Below are 22,033 nucleotides of genomic sequence, written 5' to 3'. Positions count from 1 at the left end.
TCTAACAAAGCCAATTTTCTTACTGTGTAATATTATTGTTTTTTAAGCCTATATACCTGAATCTAGAAATAATTTAGAATTATCACACCATCATCATTATATTGGTTTTTATTTTTAATAAAACATTGTGTCTTGAAAAAAATAATATTTTTAAAAAATACATTATTATTGTTCCGTAACAAATACCTTCAACATTACTTATTGTAAGCAAAATGACTATGTTGGAAAACAAATTAAAATATCTATCTAACGTATTTATATTTATTATACATACAACATATTTATTTAATTTCCATTTTTTAATTTTTTTATATTTTGTAGTTATCACGTATTGTGTTCAGTTAAAATTGAAAAAAACATGTCAACAAACTTAATTTAACCGAGTGAAACACAAAAAAATCAAACAACATATTGCTAATACAAACGGTAAAGCATAAAAGTAATATTTTGACCATATAATTTTGTGCTAAATGAAAAATAATATAGGATAACAAGTTTTGTCAAAGTCACAGTTACAGATACAGGGTGGTTGGTTAAGTATGGCACAACTAGAATTAATTATGCTAACTGTTGTAATTAGCGTGATCCTTATTTTTCAGATCTGTAATTATTTCTATTCTTTTTAAATAGAAATAAATTCATTTAATTTTTTTTCGATGGACATGTAATTAATTATTATTATAACTTTTAATTGTACGTCTTTTATTATGACGTTAAAACTAGCAATAAATAGGTTAGAGCAAAGTCTGTAAATTGATGTATGCTTTCTACATAAAGCATCGCAACTAGGTCATAATAAGATTGTATTCATCCTCTTTAAAAGCCCAAGTAGTTAGAATAAAACCTTAGGTTTTTATTGAGCAGGTTAGGTGGGTTAAGTTTATCGTGTTTCGTTGCTTGTAAATTATGTGTGTAACTAAAATACTTCAACAGAAACCCGAATCAAAAGTCTGTACACCAATATCATACTCAAAAATGTATACAGTATTTATGATAAATGTAATGTATATGTATACAAGCTGTACTCAAGATGGACAAGCTGCAAAGAACTTAGAAAACTTCAGCCGCAGACATTACCTGAAGTACACAATTGTTTATACAATTTGCAATTGCATTTCAATTACACAATTAATTTTTATAAGACAATCGGGTACACAACTTCAGATGGCATAAATACATTTGTCAAACAAAAGAGACGATGACCGTGTACAAGTCTGCCATAAAATGAGCAGTATGAAATTGATTTAGTATTACATTTAGTTTGAATGTATAGAATATGTACGATAGTAATATTTTCTCTAATGTAATGTATAAAGGAGGAGTGGCCGAGTGGGTAAGGCGGCAGTGTGTTAATTTACATGATTAGTTTTTATTGCAATGTATAGAATGAAGATGGATTATGATAAATATTTGATAGAAATTGAATTAATGTAAAAAATAGTTGTGTACTTAAAAGTAGAATCAACGAATACCCTGATGTGTTTTTATTCTTGTGCCTGGAACCACGATATTTTCTAAGCCGCTGAACCGACTTCTTCTTATAGCAAGTCTATTGATCAGAAATCGTACCCAAAAGGAATCGTTTCTTAAGCGAGCCAAAAAATAAAGTGTTCACCCCTTTCCCTTAAAAATCGAGAAAACCATCCAAAGAGTTTTTTTAATTTTTCAACTTTCAATTACTGCGTTTTATAAATTTTTTTTTTTTAATAGTCGAAATAGTGTTTTTTGAAATATTCTTTAGAATTTGCTTTCTTTGCTTCCATTAAGCGTATACAAACCGAAAAAAATTCAAAATTCTGAGAGGCTGAAGTCCCTCGGCTCTCTTTCCGCCCTACGACTATGTGCGTAGAAGACTAGCATTAACCGTTTTGGCAATAATATTTACGCTTTTACAAAAACACCTAAAACAACTACAAATACGCTGTCGAATCGTGAATACTATTTGTTTTTAATTTTTGTCTTTCGCTATTTTGTGAAAATATAATATGTTATGACGGTGTTATTATGTTCTTCAATTCAAGACGTTGCTTACGGTAGACGAGTCGAAGAAGCCAAAGCTTAGTAAAGGTTTATTTGTGCGACCGAGTTGACTTTGGTAGTTCCTAAAATATTGAAAACTATAAGCTTATAGTCAGTTTAGAATAAATAATCGTTTCCGATGAATCACCGCGGTTTGCTGTTGTCGACATTGCTGTTATGCGTTTACACTCTGAACGTGTACGCGGCTTTTGAACCGGTTTGCAAAGGACAATCGCTTCAGGATGACTACGACGACTTTTGGTATACTTGGACCTGGGATACAACAATCCCAATCCGAGCACCAGTCAAAATCTAGCCAACACAGTGAAAGAGATCCAGAAAAATACACTGTGCGGAATTTAAACGATATGTGTATCGAAAATTCTGTTTATTCACAGACCCAAAGATCGATGAGTAAACTCCAAATATCGGCTACAGCAATATATTGCTGCTGACGGCCGCCATCTTGGAGGCATGTTTTAAGAACCATAACTTAAGAAACGTGATTTCACACTGGTTTTATTAAAACAAATACATTTTTTTTAAGTTCTACTAATCGTTTCAAAACTCGTCAGTCGGCTCCGCCCCACCCTGTACTTTACAACATCAATGCCGATTTACAACAGGGCCGTCTATTCACTATGGCTGTTCTTTTTGTACGTTGAATTTATTCCAATCAACTGACGGAAACCTCCCAATTTGCATAATCGACAGACATATTGTTTGAATTCCGCACAGTGTATTTTTCTGGATCTCTTTCACTGTGTTGGCTAGATTCTGACTGGTGCTTAGATTGGGATTGTTGTATCCCAGGTCCAAGTATACCAAGAAGTCGTCGTAGTCATCCTGAAGCGATTGTCCTTTGCAAACCGGTTCAAACGCCGCGTACACGTTCAGAGTGTAAACGCATAACAGCAATGTCGACAATAGCAAACCGCGGTGATCCATCGGAAACAATTATTTATTCTAAACTGACGAAAAGCTTATAGCTTTCAATATTTTAGGAACTACCAAAGTCAACTCGGTCGCACAAACAAACCGTTACGATCAATTTATTAAAAAAAATTCTAAAAACCGTGTGACGCCCGAAATTATATTTTATTTTTATTTGGGTTACGTTGCTTATGGTTAGGTTATTAATGGTGGGAGAGTCTTTCAGCTAATCGGAAAACAAAAACATCTCGATATTTTTGTTTATTTAAAATGCTCTAGAAATAAATCTACTTTACCGGACACCCTTTTATTTCGTTTTTTTTTTAATCTATAGTATTTTGTATGCTGATTACGAATAAGTAAAAATGTTTACTCGCACTTAGTTTGAAAGTTACATACTTTTAAAGTTCACCGATATCGACAAGTGTCAAGGAATTGTTGTAAAATTACCTTATTTTTACAGTAAATAGAGTTCTTAATCTGTTGTTAAGCGTTTTTAAATTTTCAATAATTCATTTCACTAAATGTCTGTACAAATTTAGTGAATTTAGCATTAAATCACCGTATGTATTCGCGCAAATCCTGTTTTTAAATTACAAGGCAGTAGCGCCTTATTAAGATTAATTTTCACGATTCTATTTTACTTTTAGAGATTTAGAAATCTATCAGACTATTTCGCTTGTGTGTTTTTTCAGTAGCTTAACATTCGTTTATACTTCTCAACCATTCCTTTTGGAAAGATGTAGATATATATATATATATATATATATATATATATATATATATATATATATATATATATATATATATATATATATCATTAGTAATTATAAAGAACATATTATGTTCTTTAATGTTCATAAACATGAATTAACTTAAAAATGGTCTAGCGTTTTATGGTACCAAATTCAATGTTAGACGTGTAATAGACATGCACATCGGTCAACATTTTTTCCAACAAAGCCATTCTTTTAAACAACAGTTTTATACATCGTATATTTATTATTTATATCAGAGTGAAAATGCACCTTGTAATTAATGGACTTGCGCTCTCGCAACACAAACGAGTCTCATCTAAATCTAACAAGATTTGCATATCTACGATATTACAGTGTAGATATTAGTGCTATGTTAAAATTAGATCACTTGGTCTTCCGTTGAGTTTGATCATAAGTACACTATAATTATTGAAACACACATTATTCTTTAAAGGCACTGCTAATATAGTATTAAACTGCTATGCGTAAGAGCTGTATAAAGCTAGCCATTTTTACGGGTTGTATTTAATTATTTATCAATTAGCATAAATTAAATTTAAGTAAATGTGTAAAATTTATTGTTATTGTTAAATCTTTACATTGGACCATAAAAAGACAAATTAAGTGCGATTAACTCTAGGTACCTATAATCAAAGTATTCATTCTGACTATGATAATACAAATGTTGGACACGTATGATTGTTATTTGTAGGTTTTTGTGTTGCAATTGAGTCCTAAAGTCCTAACTAATTCTAATTAGAACATTAAAATTACAGTCATTCGACTTATTTAAACGATATTTTATTAGATTATATTATTTAAATTACATTTAAAGCACATACTGAAACAACAAGACCAATGTACCTAACAAGAATCTTAACTTATTACTACAGGAGCAAACACTGGCAAAAGCGAACGGTTTTTATAATACTATATGATGTAGACAACTCATAATACAACAACCAAAATTATGATTATACTAACACATTACATACAGAACATTATAACCCTATAATTATAACGTAATATTCCAAAAATACCTATTTCTATAAAATTCTATGACCAAATTTCATTTTTTTTTTTAAAGGGCAAATCATTGTAAGACTTACACCTACCATCCCCTCAGCTCTGTATCAAAGCTACAATATGAAAACTTTTTTTGATGTTTAATTTATTTATTTTGCCAGGTAGATATCATTATACTTTGTATTTATACATTTGCAAGGCTAACATCGTGACAAATTTATTTATGTATTAATAACAAATGACAGCTCTGTTGTGGTTTGTTAATACCAATAAAATATATTACAATTTTTGTGTTGAAGACATTTTCAATGTTGAGTGTTGAGGGGTTGGGTGTTAACTACAAATTACTAATAATTAAAAATATTATGTTACATAATTTTATTTATGAATATAAATAATATTTATAATCATGTAAAATTGAAATAATTTAATTACAGGTAAATATACTTTTATATTTGTTATAAAATCAGTCACTAGTTATCATTGCAACTGTCAACTTGTTTATCCTCTTCATTCATACATAACTTTTTTTCTAAGATTTTTCGTTTGCAAAAGTTCGGATAATATCTTCGAAGTCTAATGAGTTTAAAAATTCACTCTCGATATCAAGATTTTAGTATTTCAGTTTGGAGGTTATATTTTATTAATCTAAATATTAATGCAACACTATCATTATGTGGCATTAGGCATTGTTGGCAACTTTAATATGATTTTTATCTTTTTAACAATACTTTATTTTCTGCAAAGGTGTTAAAGTCGGAAACTGAATAGATATATACATACAACTGGAATGCCATTATTTAAGCCCTTAACCTAGTCATGATAGCCTTAAATACCGGTCCAGTGATTTGAACAGAATTTAATAAAGCAACATTTATTTTTGAAAATTGCATGTTTTCAACAAAGAAGTCAAATTTGAAAATCATTTTCTTCGATTTTTTTTGCATTAAATAACTTGAGGCGGAGACCCATCTATGTCCAATACACTTGTTATGGCACTTTTTTTTATTTTTATAGTTTTGTTCAGTTGAATACTATCAACACTAACTATAAAAAAAATATTCTGTATCTTCTATTACTGTGATCTCCAATGTAGCTCTTGTTTTGATACCAAATTAATCATGAAATTTCTATTCAATAGTTGGTACAAAAATAGAGGATTTTTTTAGATATATATTAAGATATTTTTATTAAAAATGATGTATTATATTATGTAGTATGACAATTAAATCGATAGCAATAATTAATATTTCATAATATAAAATATTGGCTAAATTGTAACGGACTATGCTCTCCGAGCCCATGCGTGATTGACCTTCTGAGGTACTTGAGCTCGTGAGATCTATTATTTTTAGATATTCTAACCAAAACGGCCTTTTTATGAATTTAGAGGGATTTAATTGTTTAATCATCCGACTCGATGTTAGGATGATATATGCCAGTGGATACAAACTAATAAGGCAAGGAAGCCTATATTTTATAATAATAACATAATTATTATTATATAGAATTTCTGTAACAGAGTCCGCCGCCCACAATATTTAGATTATTAAGTAATGGCTATCAGTCCTCTGGTATCAAAACTTAACAGTATCATACTACATAGATCTAAAAAAACTTATGTAATGATTTGATACATTTTTTTTAAGGTTTTAGGTGTTTTTGTTAAAATATACGAAATCTGTGAAAAACACAGTTTTTCGGCATTTAAAGAAAAACTGTAGGGCCAAATTTATTCTTCGTTTAATATATTATAGACACATATGAGTTGTTATAAGAACTTGTACCCCCTCTAGGGGGGTGGAAAATGGGTATAATTTAAATTTCATACAACTGACGTGTGCGGGCATACCAAATAAATATTCCTTATAAATTTCAACTAGATCCGACTCTTTTTCTCGAAATTATAGCCAGTAAAAGTTCTAACATAAAAACTCGTATGGTTTTTTAAACATTTAACCATGAGGCATTAAGTAAACTTTTTCAACTTTTACCCCCCCCCTCCCTAAGTATCAACTAGATAAAACGTGTGATTTATAGAGTTTCCATTCAAAGGAATTTGTCCAGTATTAAAAATGTTACAGTGTATACAGACGCAAAAAAAGTCCACATCATAGTAAAACCAATACCTTCTCCGCTTTGCATCGAAGCTAAAAATGAAATTATTAAACATTTTTATGAGTATCGGAATAAAAGGTTCATGTAACAAAACAGTATTTGATAAAGATCTTATGGATTTAAAACTAATTTTTAAAATCTCAGAAGCGAAGGGTTAGATAAACACTGAACAAATTCAGAGGCATTGTAGCTCTCCCAGGTTAGTCGTAGAAATAATATTAGCGGGATGAAAATATATTACTGGATAATCTTAAACAAAAGTTACCATATATCAAAAATGACGGATGAGATCTTTATCCGCCTAAACTGTACATTTTCCTTTTCGACAAACTAAATTTTCCACCAAAAATTAAATCGAATTCAAATTTTTTGATGAATTAAGTACATGTAGCTCATGTCCGAATCTAGTTATCAACACTTCTTGAAATTTTTGGGAAAAACTTCCAATTATTTGTAATTGACAATTGTTCTACCTATACTTAATGCTATTTTTTCAACTATGTTCAAAATTTAAAACTTTAAGCCAAGTGGAAATAATTTAGAAAACATTTTCTATCAACTTGGTATCAACAATAATTTAGTATTTTTCGTTATTAGAGTACAATAGTTTCTAACTTTAATATTAAAATAACCTCTATGAAAACCGCTGTGTTAATAATCTGTACAGATTACGGTTGGAGCAGACATAAAACCATCATCTATTCTGTGATAAAACGGAGACGATCGATGACCATCGACAGTTAATTGTAAAATCGTTGCAAGGGCAATTCAAATTGTATGAGATATATGTCCTTGTCATTACTCATTTGTATATACATTATATATGCATATGGGGAAACTAGTTGTTGAAATTATTCGGGTGCTGCGGTGTGTGTGGCATAGCTGCGGTACGTAGACAAAGCGTTAAAAAGTAAACAACAACAATTGTGTTTGTTATTAAGACATGGGTTTTAGTTTTTTCATGCATTAAAAAAAGTATAGAGCGACGGCAGCCTTATTCGAATGCATCATTTAATATTGTTGAATATTATAATAATCCTACCATATTATAATACCAACATAAAATTAAAATGACATTGCTTATTGAGTACATGTAGGTATCATTTATATATTAATTTTTAGCTATTAGTCTTAAGACCTTAACCTAGTCATGGTAGCCTTAAATAGCGGTCTGATGATTTAACAGAATTTATTATAGCAACATCTACTTTAAAAAATTGCATGTTTTCAATACAGAAGATATATTTAATTTCATTTTCTTGGCATTTATTTTCTTTGAAATAAGTTGGGGTGTAGATGTGACCCCATCTGTGTTCAATACACTTGCTATGGCCCCTTTTTTATTTTTAAAGTTAAAACACTTAATTAAACTGGCATGAAACGATATCGCCTGTGTTTCTCGAATTGCCTATACTATGCCCCTGTCATGTTTATAGAATGTTCTCAGTTCTTCACAAGTGTTTGTATTATATTGCCTTGCTACATAAATAACGGTCTGATAAGAACAGCTGGTGCACGTGCGTTGTTATGTTATCATAACAAACACAGACGGGGCAACCGGTCATAAATGCGTAGGTACCTACGCTCGACAATTGTTTTTTTATTTAAAATGTGCACAGTTGTACAAATTAAAAAAAAAACCTTAAACAGTAATTTTAACAATGGTCTCACATAATATGTGTCTACACATATTATAAAGTAATATAATAATATTTAAAATCTATTAGGTGATTTCTGTTGGGAGTATGTTTTTACGTTAGTAGTATTTTTCAGTTTCTAATCAGTCGTAGGAAGAAAACAACCGACACACATATCTATTTAAAAGTACATACCTACTTTAAAAACAATTAAGCATAAAGAATATCGCCATGAATACAAGAATACACTTCGTAATTGCATTGCTGTTTCTAATGCATTTTTCAGCAACCAAGGTAATTTGTATTTTGTATAAATCAACGAAACTAAAATTGATTAATAAATTCTACGTTCTAGTTGCTCATTGCCCATAATGGTATTGAACGGATAACGAATTTCTTATCTAGATAGGATGAAAAGATAATTTAAAATATATTGATTTAGATAATTTATTAGGATTAATAAGATATCACAATAATAATTGGGCTAAAACAATAAAGAATAACTAAACATAATAAAACGCCTGTTATTCTGTTGTACACTTGCCTACGATTGACCACGTGAAGTACGTACTGTACAACTATAACTCGATGATGTTATACATTTTGTATTTTATGCGAATTATTAAAAATATAGTATGTGCAACATATTTTATCATGTCCTACATTATTTTTGCAGACATTCATCCTGGACCATACATGGCAGGGAGGAAGTGAAGAATTCCTTCTATTGTTAAATGAGTTCGAAACGTTTGAAAAAAATAAGATCCATTTCGACGAGGACGATGTGAGACGATTAAGAGGAGATGATACACCCGGGTCACAAAGTCCAGTCGACAACGAACAGCTGCATAATATGGCCTTGCTTAAGTATAAAAAAAAATGTGACGCGCTAAAATGCGTCAACAGTATGATCTTGCTGTACGTTTTACACGGTGTCAAAAACGCGATGGTAAATCACGAGACAATAGAAAATTATCACGTTCTCAGAAGCTACAAGACCTATGTAGCTCGCATGCTGTCCGTGCTGTACTATTTCCGTTTATCCGCTACCAGTTCGGACGTGATGGCGTACATTCAGCTGATCGTCGCGGTAAACATGGCAGCCTATAGACAGTCCATCAGCGATGAATTTTTCGACAACAAGGCTATCCACGATTATTTCGGTCACTGTCAAGTGTCTGAACTGCTGACAAGATTTCAGAGCAAATACGTTACGAACGAGTATTACTTCCAAAGAAGCACGATCATCGACGAACTCGTGAAACAGTTTTACGATAACGACCAACTGCAAGAGGCCTACAAGTATGAACATTTGTTTACGCCGGAAAATATGACACTCTCGCGCTTGTTTGAAAAACAACACGTGCTCTTTGAAAAAAACAATCTGGTGAACTTCAGCTTGGCCGGCATGCAAACGTCGTTGAATACATATGCAGCCGAACTCAGTCGTTTGTATTACACTCATCAATGGCCGTTTAACGTGACGAAATACATGCATTTCTATTCAGTGGTCCTACAAATTGCATACACTACTGTTCTGTATCATGCGTGGTTGCATATCAAATTAATGCAGTTTACAATCCTTGATTGTCTCGCAGGCAAAGTTTCCACTTCGACCGGATGCGATTATTTGGACACATACTCGTCTCTTATTGCTGATCCGTTGGAGAAAGCAGTGGACTTATTGGTTATTGACGAAAATAATTTAATTTTACCAATGATGCATTTGTTAGAGCTTGGGATAGTTGGCCAACAATTGAATTACTTTGAGCTAAAATTGAGACGAGTCCTACTATTTTGTTTAAAGACAATACACGTAGACAATGCCGATACAATTGATATTACCCTAAAAAGATTAAAAAATCTGAAAAAGGAAAAATTCATCCAATTAATTGAAGAAAACTCTGAAGCGTTAAACAAATATGTTAGCGATATTACAATCGCAATACAACCAATCGATAATTTCTTTTTTTTGAAATTTATTTCCGAAAATGTTTTTGCAGAAAACAGTTTTAGGTTATATGATAGTATAAAGTATACATTATAGATATTTAATCTTAAATGATACGATCATTTTTTTATTCGGAATACGTTTCTACTATGAATGTATTCTAAAGATAGTTTGTTTTTATTTTTTGTTTATTTCAATACCTTAAAAAAATGCCGGTGAATTTACAATTGTAATGTGTAATTTTACAATCTTTATATTATAATAAAAATCTATAAAATATTCATTACTCATAAAAATATTTTATTATTAAAATTACCAAACTCTTTATGTGATATTTATTAAAATACATTTAAAAAATATTTAGTAGTATTAAATAATACATATAATATAATACATATTATTATAATACATATTAAAAATATAAGTGAAAAGTTATTTATTCTGTGCAATATTTTAATTATATAGTCAATTAACAATATCATGTAATTGTTAGACCAATAAAGAATAATATTTGGCAAAATGAATGTACAAATATAGAAAAATAATCTTTAAATTTTAAACAAATTATTATTAAATACTAAAAAATAATCAGATAGCAACTAAATTATAAATATTGTTAACGTTCTGTAAACTATTAACGGCATCAAATATTAACTGGTTTGAATTAAAAACATGATTTTTAAGTTTTTAAAACAACTTTGTTAGCTTAATCAGTTAAAGCATGCAAAAACAAAAAAAAATAATTCAAAATGTTTGATAATTGTGTCTATGCGTTGATATTTAATTAGAATTTATTTTAATGTATTTATTTTACGATTACCATCGGAAATTTATTTGTGTTTGTAGCAAAGCAGTTTATTTTTATACTTGTATAGCAAACCAGATATACCTACTTTAATAACTTCACACACTTTATGTATTATAAAATAAATACTAATAAGCGACAAGAAAATCACAGTTTCCAATTTTACGGTTCAGCTTTTTTAAAAATTGAGTTTCATATATTTAGTCACTATAAATAATAGCTCATATTAAAGAACTGTCCCTGTCCTAAATTATAAAACATAGTAACTTTAATATAATTATCCCAAACAGGTTAGAGATCCGTCAAAATTATTTACAAATGTTGATTAGAATGTATATACGTTATCATTTAAGTTTTAAATGTTGTTAGAGATCTGGAAAAAATAGAAAATTGTATTATTATCAAACTTTTAATATACGCCTACCTAGTGTTTTTATTTCTGGTATTTTATCTTCTGGGCTTCACAATAATATATTAAATTATTATATTTGGTTAAAATATCGTTTTAATTTCAAATTTGTTTGTTATATGGCAATAATAATATTTCTTTATTGTCAAATTAATTTTTATGCTGACTTTTTTTGAGTTTTTGGTTTTTTTCGCTTTTCTCAATGCTTTGTTAACGTTTTCTAGTGTCTACATCTATATTATAATTGTACTTGCGGTAAGTATGCATTTTCTTTCTTGGCAGATTATCTTATCATAGTATCTGAACTACCATGTACATGTGAGAGTCATACATTGGATATATACATTGGGAGAGCAATAGAGACACCCGATAGAAAACACGGGTATCGACTACATAAGAATAGACAAATCTGCAGTACCCCAAAATGCATATAACAGCGGATATATTATCAATTAGTTTGACAAGGTAAAAAATACTCAACAAATAAGCTAACTTAGGAATGGTGCAATAAAGAAGCAATAAAAAATGAAAAATGCCCAAAAATGTTGAATAGAGAAGATGGTTGTAAAATTGAAAATAAAATGGAAATCAATTAGCATTGGAAATCAACGGATAATTTACATAAAATCAATTATTCAACTGAAATAAAAAAGAAACAAATTAAACCAACTAATCAATGCCAAAAAACAAAAGCGGCCATTATCGAAATAAATGAAATTTGCAGATGCAGGAAAGCAAGATCAATATGTATAGAATATCCAAAAACACACAACATACAAAGTAAGCTGTAAGCCGCAAGACACATGACGACATGGTATGACATGGCAGAACACGTTTCAAGGTCGCGAAACGCAAAAAAAAAGCGTAAGATATCAACCGAGCCATTCAGTCAAGGAAGCTATATAGTCCAGTCAAGGAAGGAATAATAAATGCAAAAAATCGTGTAGCCTGGGTTATTGTATTAATTTATAGGGTGACCCCTAAGTATGACATACTAAAAGTCCCGGTCGGGGGCTGCGAGCTTTAGACAGGAAAGGGGAGAAGGTTTCAAATACTTCGAAAACTAAGCGTTTTAATAAAATAAATTGTTATACAAAATGAAAATTAATTTAATTTCCTACAAAAAGAATCTGTTTATTTTTTCGCTAGAAGCATTACTAATGGAGGTGCGGGGGGAAGTCAAAAAGTCTGAAAAACCATGTTATTGCCGTTGAAATGTAGTGTTTATTGATCAATACACCTAGAAATAACGGAAAAATTAAACGTACATTGATTCACGGTCATAACATGACGCCAGGATGGGGGAGGGATGACAAAGGTGGAGGGGTCAAATTCGGCTAGGCGAAATTCATTCTGTATAAAATGAAAGTAAATTTAATATTCTACAAAAAATTCTATTGTTTTCGCTAGGTCCTTATTTTGAAATTATACGCTTATTCACAAAATATCTTAAATATTTGGATAAATTTTAATAATAAGGGGTCCAATATTTTCCACAATGTGATTTTTTCGGCGAAAAGTAAATATAGATATTTCATTTTTCGTTGGGTAAGTTCCATTAGCAATTTGCACTGCCTGTTCCAACTTGCCTGATAAATCAAGCAATAAATTAAGTGAATAGACATATTTAACAAACACAAACTACTTATTTGCCTAAATAACCCTTTTACAAATCCCTTTTTTAATCATAAACTGTAATTTAACGTAGAACACCATTTTTCTCTAAAAATAATTATAATTTTATAGTTTTTCTTTTTAGACTCGTTTTAGTTAATACTAAACTACAATATTAGAAAATATTAAAATTTGTACGTTAATGGTAAATTACACCTCAATCAACTCAACAAAAGTTTTATTGGTAACGTATATATGTCGCTAACCTTTTAAATTAAACATAATTTACATAATGTTTTAGCTGGTCAATAACTAGGATTGAATAAGTATTTTTAAAGTTATTATACTTAACAATTTAGGTTTCAAAAGTTGATAGAGCACTTAAATTTACGAAAAATAAAATAAAAAACAGAATATCATTAAAATATTTATTATTATTTATTTATTAGGTATTTCATCTCATTTTATAAAACATAGAATATGTTCTTAGGAAAACATCTTTAAATGCATTAAGCTACAAAATAGAGAATATGTAAAAAGGGGAGAACAAATTTTGAAGAAAAAAAATGGATACTTCTTTGTTTTGACATTGCAAATGCCATTTAAACATTAGTTTATGTATATGTTATAATAGATCTTAATTTTTATTAAAATTTAATAATATATAAGAATATTGTAAAATATTACAAATATAAGCAATTTAATTATAAATAAGAACGTGATAATGAAATACCAAAAAATTTTTTTACACTACTTTTGTATGTTTTATAGTAAGGTGAAATGCTCATTTCATTGTTTTCTAAAATTCTTCTGGAAATAAATTTAATAAAAAACAAATTGTCGATTGGATATAGAGCTTTTTCAATATCACTAGTGTATTTTTTAAACGCTTCGATGTTTTTTTCAATTGACCGCTCTGTATTTTTTCTTCCCGGGTTAGAAACAGTCAGAATACTTTTGGCCTTTCTTACGCCTAGTGCTTCGAAACTTTCCAAAAGAACACGTCTCACTGATTGTTCAAAAAAATTCAAATCACTACGAGTAATAACTGTACCATCCCTAGAAATCGTGTTCATTATCTCTAATGTTAAATTGTCATCGATATTGAAAAATTCCACAGCTTTCTTTAACGGATCGGCAATCAATGGCCAATAATTTTGAGATGAGCTACTTTCAGGACTATCTACCGATGATGTTACTTTTGGTAAAATACCATATTTGAGATGTCGTTTGATTATAAATTTGCAGTGTTTTAAATGAACCCACAAATGATACATGACACTGGTGTGGGTGATTTGCACGACCCAAAAATGGTAATGCATGTGTTTAACCATAAAGAAAGGCCATTGGTGAGTGTTATAAAGGTTACCGAGATCATCCAAGTCGAGGCTCGATCCCCTTTGTGGGTTTATCCAACTGACTTGAGTGTACAGAAGTGACATCTGATTGAAAATGTGTGCTAGTGTTATATGTTCCGGAGTAAACAAATCGGCATACTTGTAGGTATATTGCAGATCGTCGTTGTAATAAAACTGTGCGATGATTTCATCGATATTGATACTTTTGATATAGTCATCCACCGAAACGTCTTGCTCTTGTTTGCGAATTAGTTTTATATCTAGACACCGTTTGAAAGACGCGTGAATATCTTCATCGGAGAATAGGTCTTCCTTAATATACTCTTCATAGGTTTCTGGATTTATCGCCACTATCAGTTGAGTGTACACCGTCACGTTCCAATGCGGCGGATCCAAACGCAAATAGTATAGCACGGATAGCATGCGAGCTACGTGGGTTTTATAGGTTTCAAAATCTTTTTTGTTTTCTAATTTCGGTATTCGGTCACTAAGCATCGAGCTCTTGATGTTGTGCACAATGTGCAACAGCATCAAGTTGTTAACGCAATGTAGTGCTGCACATTTGTTGTCGTATTTTTTGAGTGCTTTTGTTTTTATTTCGTCCATTTTATCTAGGTGAAAATCGAAAGGCTCTTTCAGCGACTTCACATCGTCATAGTCAAATTGAATTTCATCTTCTTCGAACGTTTTGAAATAATTGTTAAATAGCATAATATTGTTTTCCTCAAACCCCATCCATATACGGTCCAAGACGAACGGCTGCAAAGGAAGTTCGTACAAGATCAATCGAAATGTAATGTAAATAATATAATTGTTTAAAACAAATACTGAATTAATAATAATTTCCAAGACTTAAATTTTACCGATTTTCTTATTAGGATCGGATAATCGCAGATCTATGGGAAATATTTTAACTTAATATGATAAAATAATTTTCAGATAAATGCTTCGATGTAAATTTGTAAATGATAGGAATAAAAATATAGTAAGATCAGGGGGGCTTGGTATACTAAAAACAGTAAAACTTAAAATTAATGCTCTTAAAAATGGCTACATTTATTTTTTTCGTGACAGATTTGTTTAAATAAAAATAAATGTAGCACTAATTTTATGTTTTGGGGTTTGTAGAAAAAACAAAAAAAAAAACCATACGAGTTTTTAAGTTAGACCTTTTAATGGCTATAATTTCGAGAGAAAGAGTCAGATCAAAGGAATTGATGCAGTATTATAAAAGTTATCGGGGTGCAAGCTTTTTTGGGGTGTTTTAGCCGTAGTTTTAAGATCTTCAAGTTGAAAAATTGTCAGTAGTTAGAACTCATTGGTATCCATAACGTATTAAACGAGGAAAAAATTCGGCACTACAGTTTTTCTTTAATTTCCGAAAAACTGTGTTTTCGCAGATTTCGTATATTTTAACAAAACCACTTAAAATCTTAAAAAAATATTATTAAATTAATACAGCAGTTTTATGTAGATCTATGCAGAATGATACTATTAAGTTTTGATACTCAAGTACCACTTTTAGCTTTTAATTTAATTTTTTTTTTTTTTGACTTAAGTTTTTTTTGGTTCATTTAAATTGATATTAAACCTGTTTTAACCGAGGCAATATTGATTTGATTTAATTTAAAACTGAATGTATAGGAAAACAATTTTTTTTATACCACTTTATTTAAATACGAATTTGCACAAGTATATTATAATTTACGAACAGTCTTTGATTATGTTGAACGTTATCTTACAAGATATAACGCAAACGGTTTCATTGAAAGTATGTATTATGTTGAAATCATTTTAAAGCCGCTAAAAAAAATTGTTAAATAATAAATCATTATGAGGGTATTGGGATTCATTCATCTGATATAAACGGATAAAAATACCTTTACAATAATTCATTAAGTGTAAGTGAACAAATTACTTTTTGTCAAATTTGATAGTTATATACTTAGTTACTTATTCTGTGTGAAAACTAAATTTGATAGACTCAAATTAAATACAAATGTTGAGTACAAGAAATTAGAATCACTGCAAAAACTAGCAATTAATTTATGAAGTTTTTTGTGGCTAGTGTAAATTTTAAATTTGTGACTTGTGTCGTTTTTGAAATGACCGATTCAATTGACGTGCTGTATTTACAAATAAGCATCAAAGCGTTAATTTTAAAGTGATTTTATCCGAGAGGACTAGTACAGTAGTTAGCTACTCGATCAACGAAAATATGTTCAAAGGGATTTCGGTTTTTGGCGTTTCCAATTTAACTTGTTTATCGATCACCGGTGGCCAAAGTAGGTAGAATACGGTGGAACTTATCTACTGGTATACAAACATAAAAGTTCACCCATTTTAAACGCATAATTTATTTCGAGGCCGGTAAATCGGAGCCGAAGCTACACGATGTGCAACGATAGACGGTAATTATATAGAAACAATAAAAAAATACAATCGCGAGCAACATCATATAATAGTATGTGGTACCGATTGTGTGACGAAAACAATTATAAATACAAAAAATGAAACCTAAAATGTAATCCGAAAGCTGCAACTATTTATAGTGCTGATTGCATCAAACCGTATACGATTGTGTTGTGCTTGGTTTACCACCGACAACCATCGTCTCTCTTGCTAGTTGCTACGACATTTGTGCCGGCGAAAATCGTTGACTTAATGAAGAAATAACTCTGTCGAGTGCTGGAGATGATGATTTGGCGAGGAAAATATTTCATCGAACTTAACCGTAATATTTGGGTCGGGTCAATTAGCTTATGTTTTTTTTGTTACTAAGTTACATTCGTTGGTACCAACTAGAAACCATAGCGATGAACAGTCTGATGAACAGATATTTAATTATTTTTTAAAGTAAAATAATAGGTTTTAGAATGTATAAAAAAACTTGGGAACTATTAAAAAGCTGTAGTGAGTCTGGTGCATATACTAGACTCACTTCGGCCCCGATCGACAGCCGTCGGACCACTTGCAACCTGCAGCTTACCCTGTTCCACAGAATGTATTTATTGGCCAGTTCTTTCTGCGTATATTGTTCTCGTGCAGTATGGGCCGCCACCTATTTTTGGGCGTGTAGCAAGTTGTCTCCCAACTTCAGCACTTGTTCCTTAATCGACTTTCAAGTAATTCGTAAGTTCTTAACATCAGAAACCAATTAGTTTATTCGTAATTTGTATTTTACATAATATGTATATATTTTTTATATTAACTAAACAATTTGTAATTGCACAAGCATTAATGCGTCAACTAATATTAATTGTTTTTGATTTAGTCGCTTATAGCTAAAAAGATATAATGTATAATTCTGAAAATACTAAGTATTGTAAAAACTAAAGAAATGAACAAAATGTTAAATGTTGAATTTTTTTTTATGATATCAAAAAACTAGCCTAGACTGCGTGCGCCACATAAGTTGATTATTATTAAATTAACAATTTAATTTTTTTCTTAAATTAAATGTTATTACTATTAACATATATATTATAAAGATGGTTTAAATAAATGTTTTGTAAATATTTTGCTCTTTTGCACCCTTTAATTGTTATTTATATTATAAAAGTAGGTAAAAAAAAAATATATTTTTGACCTATTCCAAGCTAATTTACTATTCGATAGATGGTAGAATTATAGATAATGAAATAGTATATTAACAAACTAGTATCTAAGGTGGCTAGTAAACATATCAAGTTTCTGGCTTACATTTTAGTGATTTCATAATATCTGGCCTTAAACAATTCGTAGGAAATACAACATTTCTCCCACACCTATCTCCCACCCCTCATCTCCTACCTCCTATCTCCCACCTTTTATCTCCCAATCCCCATCTTCCACCTCCTATCTCCTACCTCATTTCCTACCCCTATCTCCTACCCCCTGTAACGCTTTTGTAACGAACGCTTTTTTCGGTTATGTGCCAGAGCTAAGACATGAAAATGTCAATAACATTTACTGTAGGCTGATCAAAAAACCTAACATAGGAAATATATTTCTGTAACATTAAAAATTACTTAACCACTAAAGAGCACAACAAAATATTAAAAAATGTATACATTGTGTATAAAAGACAAGGGATGAAGAGGTGATTGCGGAATTGCGTTAGTGCGTACTGTCACTTGTGGGACACTCCGTCACTATTACCAATTCCTTATTTATTATTATGTATTGTCATTTATCTCTAACCCCTCATCTCTTATTTAAAATCGTAATGACCGTACACATTTTTTAACGGTCCGATTATGCGGACGTTTTAATAGTTTCCAAGTTTTTTTAAACATTAAAAACCTATTTTTTTTTACTTTAAAAATTAATTTAACATCTCTGTTTAATATAGACTGTCGCTATGGTTTCTAGTTGGTACCAACGAATGTAACTTAGTAACAAAAAAAACATAAGCTAATTGACCCGACCCAAATATCACGGTTAAGTTCGATGAAATATTTTCCTCGCCAAATCATCATGTCCAGCACTCGGCAGAGTTACTTCTTTATTAAGACAATGCTTTTCGCCGGCACAAATGTCGTAGCGAGAGTGACGACGGGTGTAGGTGGTACCCGAGGATTTTCGTTGCTCTGCTTTTGGATATTATTGGTGACCTTCCCTTCGAGCACTGTCGAGGTGTCCGTTGCCGATACCGATACCGTTACTGATGCCAGCGTCGCCAGCGCCTCCGACCAAGTGGTGTACCAAGCACCGCGAGCCGCTTGCGACGTGACCGAATGTACCTCAGGTTGTTCCAGCAGATGTCCGACCACGTGCTGCACACCGTGTCCGACGCCTTCTTGTAAGACGGTGGAGCTTCAAAACCGCGTGAAGCAGCTCACCCTGGACTTTAACAGCGCGCTGGCCGCTCTTAAAGTGGAAACGCTTCGGGAGGAAAGGCTGGCGGTCGTGCTGTGCGAGAAAGAAAAGTACATATCTCTCACGAGTAAGCAATTATTATATTTCACATGAATAACAGCAACGTTCTGCACACAAAGTTATGTCAAAATGGCGTCGGAACAAGTGCTGAAGTCGGGAGACAACTTGCATCACGCCAAACTAGGTGTGGCGGCCCGTACCGCACTGGAACAATGCACGCATAAAGAACTGGCCTATAAATACATTCTGTGGAACAGGGTAAGCCGCAGGTTGCAAGTGGTCCGACGGCTGTTGGTCGGGGCCGAAGTGAGTCTGGTGCATATGGAGACAAGGAAAAAGCTCATGTACGATTGCTGTAAGCCGTCCACAGACTGCTGTTCGCTATAGATCAACACAATCACATACGGTTTGATGCAATCAGCACTATAAATAGTTGCAGCTTTCGGATTACATTTTTGGTTTCTTTTTTTGTATTTATAATTGTTTTCGTCACACAATCGGTACCACATAATATTATATGATGTTGCTCGCGATTGTATTTTTGTATTGTTTCCATATAACTACCGTCCATCGTTGCACATCGTGTAGCTTCGGCTCCGATTTACCGACCTCGAAATAATTAATGCGTTTAAAATGGGTGAACTTTTATGTTTGTATACCCGTAGTACGTTCCGCCGTATTCTACCTACGTTGGCCACCGGTGATCGATGAACGAGTTAAATTGGAAACGCCAAAAACCGAAATCCCTTTGAACATATTTTCGTTGATCGAGTAGCTAACTACTGTACTAGTCGTCTCGGATAAAATCACTTTAAAATTAACGCTATGATGCTTGTTTGTAAATACAGCACGTCAATTGAATCGGTCATTTCAAAAACGACACAAGTCACAAACTTGAAATTTACACTAGCCGCAAAAAACTTCATAACTAGTTTTTGCAGTGATTCTAATGATTCTTGTACTCAACATTTGTATTAAATATGAGTTGTAATTAATTCATTTTCACATAGCAATCTAAAAATGTACTACAGTCAAAATTAATTTTCCCTTTTTGTTGGGTTATCCTTAATTAAAAAATGTTTGACTATGAATTGTACATGTAATAGGCCTGCTTAGATCGACCATGAGTCTAATTTTCCTAGTCTTAAAACTAAAATGATTTATTCTATGACTCTTTTTCACGAGAATCCCGAATTATGGTCTATCTGTTTTTAAAAATGTTGACCCCTTGGTGACATTGGCGGGATGTGTAGGGTCGTCAATTTACGGTGTAGTCATAAGGTATTCGGTGAGTCTAAACCCCAGGCACAACAAAATGGAATAGAAACATAAAAATGTAAAATCTTATTTTGAATTACCTTATTTTTCGGAGCAGATTCAACGGCTATTACTAGAAATAACATTACAATGAAAAACTGTTTTCTTGATTCCATAGCGGAATTCCCGAAAATACGATATTATCTAAACGATTATTTTAAGGTATAACTTTTTGTTTATAATTTTATGTGTGCATGTTACAAGAGTTATTTACCTACTACAGTTGAACTGTTATTTACCACTGGTAGTACTGCAAACGTAAGCAGCACATCACACCTTTATACATCATATTCAATTCCACATACTACCGTTTCGAAGGTATAGTTTTAGTATAGTATATAATCACAATGGAAATGGAAACAAATATCTACACGCTAGAAATGTATTTTGTACTTTTGTCGTAACAACATCGATGATACTTATATAATATTCTGATTTTATTCGTTTATGTTAGAATCTAGTAGTTAAAGTACATTTTCTTTCTGTCCATGCGGCGGCTAATGTAATTTAACATATTATATGTTAAAAACCCAACGGGAAATTAAAATGGTTGTTTTTAAATTGGTAAAATTCTACTAGAATAGGTACGTGCGATTCTGGGATAATCATTTAAAAAACCTTTAACTGGGAAAATACAACATTTAAAGCTTTGTTCGTAACGTGGTATTACATCAAGGCGTGTTATTTAAATTATTTTCGATCATTCTGAAAAACCTAGAGTATAAATTGTATGCAAACAATAAAATAAAACGTTATAAAAAAGAGACCAAAGTTCTCTCTAGAGTGTACAGCGTGCAAAAGAAACATAATCTGTCGCATTCTACGTACAATTATAATATAATACTTTTGAGATACAGCAAATTTTTTATGTTTTATGGTAACCTTATAATGTTTTTAGCGAAAAATGTCTGCTTAGGATTGCCGTCAAGCGTTTTTACGCTTAAACACTCGCAGCTGTGTAGACGGCACAGCCTATTTCGAATTTATTTACAGGTGCTTTGCGCATGTTTGATAAAAACAACATTAATTGGTAATTTTATTTTATTTTGTGTTTTTTTTTATAAAACGTATAACTTAAAACTAGGTTATAATATTTTTGGCGATTTTGAATGGGTAAGGGTGAACTTTTTAAAATGTTTGGCCCGCCAAGTCCGCTTCCATGTATGATTTCTGATGTATAAAACAGTTTGGCGGTTGAAAAAGATTATATCATGAGTGCTGACAAAAA

At 31.3% G+C, this 22,033-nt stretch overlaps 2 protein-coding genes across 3 annotated transcripts; one reads left to right on the top strand and one right to left on the bottom strand.

The window, feature by feature from the left end:
• Positions 1-8,526: 8,526 nt before the first annotated feature.
• Positions 8,527-10,745, top strand: LOC126844473 (uncharacterized). Of its 2 annotated transcripts, XM_050582702.1 has the most exons (3): positions 8,527-8,785; positions 8,847-9,054; positions 9,168-10,745. In XM_050582702.1, exon 3 carries the CDS (start codon positions 9,345-9,347, stop codon positions 10,536-10,538), a length of 1,194 nt encoding a protein of 397 aa, XP_050438659.1. In that variant the 5' UTR covers positions 8,527-8,785; positions 8,847-9,054; positions 9,168-9,344; the 3' UTR covers positions 10,539-10,745. The 2 variants fall into 2 exon arrangements, with proteins under 2 accessions (XP_050438659.1, XP_050438658.1); XM_050582701.1 differs by lacking the exon at positions 8,847-9,054 and having other exon boundaries at positions 8,528-8,785; positions 9,168-10,743.
• Positions 10,746-13,974: 3,229 nt separating this feature from the next.
• On the bottom strand, positions 13,975-21,038 carry LOC126844714 (uncharacterized). Its single transcript, XM_050583094.1, has 2 exons — positions 20,847-21,038; positions 13,975-15,387 (listed from the first exon to the last, which is right to left on the bottom strand). The coding sequence occupies exons 1-2, from the start codon at positions 20,919-20,921 to the stop codon at positions 13,975-13,977; spliced, it is 1,488 nt and encodes a 495-aa protein (XP_050439051.1). The 5' UTR covers positions 20,922-21,038.
• Between the last annotated feature and the right edge of the window lie 995 nt (positions 21,039-22,033).

The sequence above is a fragment of the Adelges cooleyi genome, unplaced genomic scaffold (assembly GCF_023614345.1).
Source record: "Adelges cooleyi isolate 19-005CV unplaced genomic scaffold, UGA_ACOO_1.1 ACOO_flye_CR_arks_rails_tigmint_CR_PRNA_651, whole genome shotgun sequence".
Lineage (NCBI taxonomy): Eukaryota > Metazoa > Arthropoda > Insecta > Hemiptera > Adelgidae > Adelges > Adelges cooleyi.
Note: the sequence above shows the minus strand (reverse complement) of the source record. Positions and strands in the feature narration are given on the sequence as shown.

What these genes read in the sequence shown, in the direction of transcription:
- LOC126844714 (XM_050583094.1), bottom strand. Translation starts at nt 20,921, where the DNA reads ATGGAATCAAGAAAACAGTTTTTCATTGTAATGTTATTTCTAGTAATA. An exon ending in AATCTGCTCCGAAAAATAAG is followed by an intron (nt 15,388 to 20,846) that starts GTAATTCAAAAT and finishes CTTCCTTTGCAG; the next exon opens with CCGTTCGTCTTGGACCGTAT.
- LOC126844473 (XM_050582701.1), top strand. Translation starts at nt 8,723, where the DNA reads ATGAATACAAGAATACACTTCGTAATTGCATTGCTGTTTCTAATGCAT. An exon ending in TGCATTTTTCAGCAACCAAG is followed by an intron (nt 8,786 to 9,167) that starts GTAATTTGTATT and finishes TTATTTTTGCAG; the next exon opens with ACATTCATCCTGGACCATAC.